This window comes from Cololabis saira, chromosome 22 (genome assembly GCF_033807715.1).
Source record: "Cololabis saira isolate AMF1-May2022 chromosome 22, fColSai1.1, whole genome shotgun sequence".
NCBI lineage: Eukaryota > Metazoa > Chordata > Actinopteri > Beloniformes > Belonidae > Cololabis > Cololabis saira.
The window spans coordinates 2,381,189-2,390,052 of record NC_084608.1 but is presented as its reverse complement, the minus strand read 5'-3'; the positions used below and the strand labels follow the sequence as shown (position 1 = coordinate 2,390,052).

The 8,864-nt window shown below is 41.0% G+C and overlaps 1 protein-coding gene across 1 annotated transcript in view; it reads left to right on the top strand.

Annotated features, from left to right (window-relative positions):
• The first annotated feature begins 1,017 nt into the window (after positions 1-1,017).
• Positions 1,018-8,864, top strand: part of reck (reversion-inducing-cysteine-rich protein with kazal motifs) — a 110,939-nt gene continuing 103,092 nt past the window's right edge. The window contains exon 1 of the mRNA XM_061713086.1: positions 1,018-1,167. Within this exon, the coding sequence (XP_061569070.1) occupies positions 1,095-1,167 (73 nt within the window). The 5' untranslated portion in view covers positions 1,018-1,094. The remainder of the gene's footprint in view (positions 1,168-8,864) is intronic.

The window sequence follows — 8,864 nt, the reverse complement described above, 5'->3', positions numbered from 1 at the left end:
AACTGAACTTCTGTGATATGTTCAGAGGTAGTAGTAACGAGTTACATTTACTCTGTTACATTTACTTGAGTAAGTTTTGGGAAATGTTGTACTTTTAGGAGTAGTTTTAAATCACTATACTTTTTACTTTTACTTGAGTAGATTTGTGAAGAAGAAACTGTTCCTCTTACTCCGCTACATTAGGCTACGTTGAGCTGTTACTTTTCTTTTATCACTTTTATCCACGTACGCGTCAATCTCATGACATCACTGGTGATTCTTTGGGAAAAATGTTAGTTTTTGCATGTTTTGTCACATTTACACAGACTCAAACACACAGAGTTTCTATGAGTTCATGTTTGTTCTAGTTCTGCCTGGTTAAAAAAGAAAAATACAAAGGCTGGAAATTTTGTACTACTTGTGCTTAATTTATTTTTTTATTCTGTTATTATTTTATTTATTTTATTATTTATTAAAATACTTGAATTTACTTTAAGATTATCATAATTTAAGCTATTTTTTATTAATTTTAATTAATTTTATTGATTTGATTTGATGATTAATTTGCCTGACGATGATTATTTTATACATTTGTCTGTTTGAATGGTTGTGTTAAAAAATAAATCAGACGTTACTCAACAGTTACTCAGTACTTGAGTAGTTTTTTTCACCAAGTACTTTTTTACTTTTACTCAAGTAATTATTTGGATGACTACTTTTTACTTCTACTTGAGTCATATTATTCTTAAGTAACAGTACGTTTACTTGAGTACAATTTTTTGGCTCCTCTACCTAGCTCTGGATTATTGTATTTTTTTAAATTTTTTTTTGACAGTTTAAGTGGTTAAACGTGGAATTCAACTTGATATACTCAGCAAATTGTTGTTCCAAAGAGAGTGAAGCGGAAAGACGTTAAGAGCAGCTCGCATGTTCGGCAGATCTTTGCAAATGTCCTTTTTATACTTTAAACATGTGCTTGTGAACTGCGCTCCTGCCGTCCCGCGCATGCGCCGTGGGCGGCCCGGGGCGAGCCACAGTTAACGGGATCGGCATGTCACCGCAACTCTGCAACTCTGGCTCTTCTTGTTCACCATGCACTTTAGGATTTCAATAAGATGCGTGTGTGTTTCCAGATAAGCAGTTTCCTCCTCGCTGTAAACTTTTGCCTCCAGCCGCTGCGAGCCCAGGGTGAGTTTTACCTTCATCTCTGCATGAATGCGGTCAATCTGGCAGCTTTCTGCAGTTTACCGAAAAATGGCTCTATTTATTATATATCTAAAAGTATATGTGAACAGTATAAACCGCCATTACTTGTAAGTTTGGTGTAACTTATTGAGTGACAGCTGGCATCTTTGACGTGTTTTCACGGTGCTGAGCAGAAACCAGACGTCGACCAGAAATCTCAGTTTGATTGTATTTTCCATCGTAGTAAATATCAGCCCCTGGCCGGATGTTCAGTAAATTATAGTATACATCACATACGTATTTTTAGAAAATTTGGGCAACTCAATAGTCTTGGGAAGAGTTAGGTTTTTCTCGAAATGAGCTTAGTTTTTCTTTATGTTTTAACTTTTCAGCCGCCCGAGCTGCCGCCCACCACATTAACATGTTGTGTGACAAATAGCGAAAAACTACCTTTGGAAAAGCAGGAAGCCATTTATGTTTAGTGGTTTTCTTACAACGAAACTACTAAAGTATTTGGGTCTGTAGTTTGGTGTGTAAGTGTTGCCCTGAAGCCGCTATTCCTGCTGGGAATAGTCGGGGTTCCGGTCCGTTACTGGTGCAGGGGCGGCTCCAGAACTAGGGGGGGCAGAGGGGGCCACGGCCCCCACCAGGGGGGGGGGGGGGGGGGGCAGTGGGGGCCACTTCAATTCTTGAGGTGGACACCAAAACTAAAAGCCATCATTACAGGATTTTATTATCCTGTTGTAGTATACAGGCTCAGAAATACCTTTTTTTTTTACTTTCTAACTTGTCTGTATACAGGACTGTCTCAGAAAATTAGGAATATTGTGATTTTCTGTAATGCAATTACAAAAACAAAAATGTCATACATTCTGGATTTATTACAAATCAACTGAAATATTGCAAACCTTTTATTATTTTAATATTTCTGATCATGGCTTACAGCTTAAGAAAACTCAAATATCCTATCTCAAAAAATTACAATATTCTGGGAATCTTAATCTTAAACTGTAAGCCATAATCAGCAATATTAAAATAATAAAAGGCTTGCAATATTTCAGTTGGTTTGTAATGAATCCAGAATGTATGACATTTTTGTTTTTGTAATTGCATTACAGAAAATAAAGAACTTTATCACAATATTCTAATTAAAAAATCTAAAAAAAATGAAAGTGCAGGATGTTTGAAATGGGAAAGCGTTAAGGAATCCAGCAGGGCCCTGAGCCAGGGGTGCTGGAACAGCTGGAACCGCTGGAACAGCTGGAACAGCTGGCCCTGAAGGGGCCGTCACCTAGCTGTCTGTGTCAACGTTAGTGCCACTTTCAACTTTGTCGTCACATTTTTGAGCCATTTGGTCAGATGTCCTCTCAGGAGCCCTCCACCCGTCTGTGGCAGCGTTTGCAGGCTTCTCCAGAGCTGGTTTTATCTGACGGGGCTCGGTTATAAATGGGTCTAACATGCTGGTGGGTCGGTCTTTGATGTTCCCTGCACATGGGTGCAGGATGTGGATTTGCTCTGGCTAAATATCACTTTGTACGGACATGAAAGAAACTCTCAGATCCTCATTTGGGCTGCACATTGTCTCTGTGAGCTTCTCACAATAACAAAAGGTACCAAAGACTCCCGGAGTAATCTACGTGAAATAAATAAACCCGTTGGAAAGGTGATGAGCTGGGTTTGAATCCTCGTCTCCGACGTCCTCCCTCCGCTTCGTTTAAAAATTCCATACATTTCTGTTCTCTTCAAGCGAGTTGTGCTAATCGTCTCCTTTGTTTCTTTCGTGTTGCGATCTGGTTATGGAGGCTAACCCGTGAGAGAATGCATCTGGAACCAATTTGACTCTACAAAGCAGAAGGGGAAGAAGGAGGAAGGGAGGAAGGGAAGGAGGGAAGCGAAGGCCAGCTTGTTGCTTTCCGTGTCCGCTGTGAGCAGACATGGCTCCGAGTCCCGCAAACCTAATTATAGTAGAGTGAACACAAGATGAAGCTGCAGCGTGCACAGCTCAGCTTCTTGGCTATTGCTGGACGATGAAATTTAATGTTTGTTTTTTTTCCAACTGCAACCCATAGCTGGAATCTTTTTAAACAAATATGAAACAATTAAAGTGAGCAGATAAAATACTTCTTTGATGATTGTGGGCTATCTGATTCATGTCCCTCAGAACAAATCAGAATCTAAGCTAATATGGTTAAAAAATGACTATAAAAATTGTATACAAGGGAAGTTTATGTTCATTTATCAGATCTGTCTTCTGCAAATATACAGAAATAATTCCCTTTTATCTTGAAAGCTCCACGTTGTTGCAGTCTTGCTTTTACTGAGACTTATGTTCCCCCCACGGAGACTCCACATTCAAAGAACTTCCCTATCAACGGCAGCATCAGCCGTCCCCGCGCACATCAAGCTCTTACTCGTAAACACACACTTCCAGAGGAACAGGAAGACTTTCCCTTTACTGATTTAGCTGTGGACAAATTAATCTCATACAAGTACCAAGTATTACAATCTTTTTTTTTTTTTTTTAATTGTTTCTTTATTTGGAAAGGACAAGTAGATAAAACGGTACAGCAATATTCAAGTACATGAAAATGAATGTCCTTCCAGTTTTGTTTGTTTATGTCCTGAAAATGTACATTACTACAGGACTGTCTCAGAAAATTAGAATATTGTGATAAAGTCCTTTATTTTCTGTAATGCAAAAATGTCATACATTCTGGATTCATTACAAATCAACTGAAATATTGCAAGCCTTTTATTATTTTAATATTGCTGATTATGGTTTACAGTTTAAGATTCAGATTCCACGAATATTCTAATTTTTTGAGATAGGATATTTGAATTTTCTTAAGCTGTAAATCATGATCAGCAATATTAAAATAATACTTTATCACAATATTCTAATTTTTTTGAGACAGTCCTGTACTGGTACAAGAGTAGTATAGTCACAGTTTGCGGGTTTTATCCTCCTTTGAGCTTTATAGAGCCTAGTTTCACAGACAACTAGTTTCACAGCACTTATGGAGGGATGTTACGAAACCCCTGGTCAGGCCATGTACAGGTGTTGAGACCAAGGGTCACATAGCATGACATTTTAACCAAAAGGGAACCCAAGCATTAAAAGATGCAAATAACGGAGACAACACAGGGTTTTTAACTGGTGTGCTTGATTTTACTTACACTCCAGCAAGATATTTACAATATTTACAAGTGAACAAAGTAACAAAACAAAAGTATGCCACTGCCAGGGGACGTGGATGTTGCCAAAATAACAAATTAAGCAGCTAAGGAAATACACAGTTCTATCTAACTGTCTAATTTGGAAACAAAAGCCTGTCTGCCTAACTACACTAACCAGTGGGACAAAAATACAGTAGTGGCAACCAATGTTCCCTCTAATCTGTCATGTATCTGGGCGTACACACAAGCTCCCTGAGCAAACTCAGGACGACTGTGAGCAACATCAGATATGCACGCTTTATTTTTAAGTATTTCATCACACTTAAAACAAGACTCATCACTGGAAAAAACAACAATTTTCACCTGTTTCAAGTAGATTTTCACTTGAAATAAGTAGAAAAATCTGCCAGTGGAACAAGATTTATCTTCTCATTACAAGCAAAAAAGTCTTGTTCCACTGGCAGATTTTTCTACTTATTTTAAGTGAAAATCTACTTGAAACAGGTGAAAATTTCGACTTTTTTCTCGAAATTTTGAGAGAAAAAATTGAAATGTCGAGAAAAAAAGTTGAAATTTTGAGAAAAAAGTCAAAATTTAGAGAAAAAAAGTCAAAATGTCCAGGGAAAAGTTGAAATTTTCAGAACAAAAGTCAAAGATTTTATGAAAAAAGTTGAAATGTCGACAAAATTTTGTTTTAATTGACCATTTTTACTTGTTTCAAGTCAATTTTCACTTAAAATAAGTAGAAAAATCTGCTAGTGGAACAAGATTTTTTTGCTTGTAATAAGAAGATAAATCTTGTCCCACTGGCAGATTTTTCTACTTATTTCAAGTGAAAATTTACTTAAAACAGGTGAAAATTGTCAAATAAGTTATTTTTATGGTGTTATTTTTCTGGTGGTGACTCTAAATGTTGAAATAGCAGTAAAACCACATTCAATGATGAAATGACATAAGGGATGGAAAGGAGGGATGGCAGTTTTACAGGGGGGATGATTGGACCGTTTTTATTTCAGGGGGGATTTGGACCGTTTTTATTTCAGGAGGGGATGCCACCCTCCTCATCCCCCCTCAACTCCAGTACTGCTGGTATACACAGCAATGGTATGGACAGCTTTTAGCAGAAGCTTCAGACTTTCTCGTGTCCGGGATCCCCACAGCTCCTTGTATTCCCCAAATCCTTGAATACTTCTCCTCCTCTTGACTCGCGGGACCTCCGTAACCTGATTTATGGTTCCGCGTTACACCAACGCAGAGCCTACGCCGTAGGGTACGCGGCGACGTGCACGTATGTTGCGCGTCGCCGCGTTTCCTACGGCGTAGGCTCTGCGTCGATTTAGCGCGGAACCATAAATCAGGCTTTACGAGTGAACGTCTCACGAGGGGCAGTCGCGTTGCGACGCCACTGTAGCCAAATCACAAGGAGAGAACAGAGAACTGTGAGCTCATGAGAAGTCCTGGTACGCCGTAAAAGGTGCCAGAGGCTAATATTGAGAAGTGGGGGTACTCCGTACCGGCGCGTACCGGCCCACTTAAAGCACTGCCCTGGATAGACTTTCTTGTGCGCTGAGAATATGCGGGCAGTGCGCGATTGCGCACGCGCGCAGTTTAGAGGGAACATTGGTGGCAACCGTCCCTTACCTAATGTGACTAAACATAGATTCTACCTACGTGATGCCTGTGTATAGGGGCCCCCGTCTTACCTGTCCCAAGGCAGGGCATTTACACCAGACTATGTAGAATAACAATAACAGCAGGGTGTGCTTGTGGACTCTAGCAAGCAGCCATCAACTTGCTGTCAGAGAGAGCCAGAAGGAACTGGCAATCAGCCCTTTTATAGGGCACAGGTGGAGATGATTGGTGGAGGGTACAGGTGGAGATGATTGGTGGAGGGTACAGGTGGAGATGATTGGTGGAGGGTACAGGTGGAGATGATTGGTGGAGGGCACAGGTGGAGATGATTGGTGGAGGGTACAGGTGGAGATGATTGGTGGAGGGTACAGGTGGAGATGATTGGTGGAGGGTACAGGTGGAGATGATTGGTGGAGGGTACAGGTGGAGATGATTGGTGGAGGGTACAGGTGGAGATGATTGGTGGAGGGCACAGGTGGAGATGATTGGTGGAGGGTACAGGTGGAGATGATTGGTGGAGGGCAGAGACAGGGAATCAGAGGCTGGCCAATGGGAGATGGGTGGTGAATGGCTGCTGGTTATGGACCTCAGACCTGCAGAGAATGAGTGGTAGGGAGGGGAGGAGAAGGTGGAAGAGAAATGCAGAGCCAATGAAACATCTTCCTTAGAACTGCATCAGAAAGACATGTTGAATCAGCAGAGCCGGAACTAGGGCTCCCACATTCACTTGGATAGGATCTGATACAATACAACTTAGTTATTAGCATTTGAACCTTATAAACAGTTTACAGGAACTATGAACAGAAATCAGGGGGTCACCTGCCGCTGCTGTTGTGGAATTAATCATAAAACCCAGTCAAAGGTTAAATCAGCAAGTTACAACATAATAGTACCAGTGAAGTCAAATCAAATCTGCTCTCATGGGTAGGGATGGGAATTGATAAGATTTTTTCGATTCCGATTCTCTTATCGATTCTGCTTATCGATTCGATTCTTTATCGATTCTCTTATCGATTCTCATTTGGAAAAAAGGAGAAGAAACAATTTTAGTATCAACTTTGTTTTAATAAAACAAAGTTGATACTAAAATACTAAAAAGAAACTATTTTAGTATCAACTTTGTTTTAATAAAACAAAGTTGATACTAAAATTGTTTCTTTGTTTCAATTTCTTTGTTTCTCCGATCTTTTTTGTTCAAAGATATAAAACTTGTATATCTTTGAACAAAAAAAATATAAGTGAGGTCTTAAGACGCCCCCAGCCTTGGGCTCCTCGATGGTGCCAGGGGGTCCCCACAAAATGATTTGTAATATACAGTAAAATATGTATTTAATATAAAATAATAATAATAAAATAAATATTCTTCTGTAGAAATGGAAAACAACAAATTATTTTGTGGCAATTACACAAGAATGTCCAGTAACATGTTCAACACCACAAACTTAGTCACTGCTGGTGACATTCATCTATTCTGGCCTGATACTCTTCCCTGCCTTGATGAAAGGAAAATCTAGTGGTAGATGCTCTTTAACTTTAACTTTAAAGAAGAGCTGACGAGCTGCAGCTGTGTTAGGAGCTCCGTTGTCCGACGGAGCGCCCGGCTCGTCCGCGTGGCCGAGAGCGCAGCTCTTCTAAAGCATGAATTATGGTTCCGCGTTAAATCGACGCAGAGCCTACGGCGTAGGGTACGCGGCGACGCGCGCCGTACGGTGCGTGTTGCCGCGTACCCTACGCCGTAGGCTCTGCGTTGGTGTAACGCGGAACCATAAATCAGCCTTACCACACGCCGGCTGACTCCGCGCTCCCAGCGCATCAGTCGGCCGAGTCCTAACAGTTTCCCCCCTTTGTTGAAATGTCCACATTGCAAGAATTGTCGCCCTGTTGTCATCCTTTTTGGTAAAATGTAACCAAACTTTCCAGCGTTTATGCCGCTTTGTCCCCGTGTTTTCCTGCTGGGCGCGAATGCGCACGCTGCGCAACGTGCTTGGTGACGTCATTTGCGCCGACTGGAATCGATAAGGGAATCGTTTGGGAAAAAGGCAAACGATTCCAAGGAATTGAAACACTGGGAACCGGTTCTCAACAAGAACCGGTTCTCGATTCCCATCCCTACTCATGGGAGTGATAAATACGAGACAGTTATTCCAAATTTTGTAAAATATGTCCCAATGTGTTTTTAGTTGAAAAGTCAGCTTTTCCATCCTACAAATCTCTAAAGCTGGGCATACACTGTGCGATATTTTAAATGGTTTGATTCAGCCCCATCTCACACTGCACGACTAGATCGCTGAGTTCAAAAGTTCACAGCCCACGATTTATGGTCTCACACTGTACGACCCGATGCTCTGATGCGACCCGTCTGCTCACACTATACGATCATAATCCTCACGTTGGACCTCTGTGTACTGGAACACGAGGCCGGTTTTGAGGCACGGGTAGGCTGTGCGTCCTGTCCACCCGATCAAAGGTTATGGGGATCCTTTATTTTGTCATATATATTAAAAAAATCCCCAAATATCTGTACTGTTTCTGATTGGGTGGGCACTGCGCATCATTTTTAGACACAACAATGAACGCATACCGCAAAAGTTGTGTCTCGGCGGAGGGACCCGGCGTCCCAGCAAAATGAACACTTCTTTGTGTTCAGAACAGCGCAGAGCGCACACTAAAGGCTGATTTATGCCTTTAGTATGCCTTTATCTCACCTCTACAGGCAAGTTCCTAAAAAGTTCCTAAAAAAGTTAAAGTTAAAAAGTTAAAAAGTTAAAAAGTTAAAAAGTTCCTAAAAAGGTAAAGTAGTCGGGGGAGCACACTTATTTTTACTGCGCTTACTGAGCTTGAGCTAAGGCTCAGAAAGGGCACCAGATTCCATCTATGCAGATCTGCTTTTA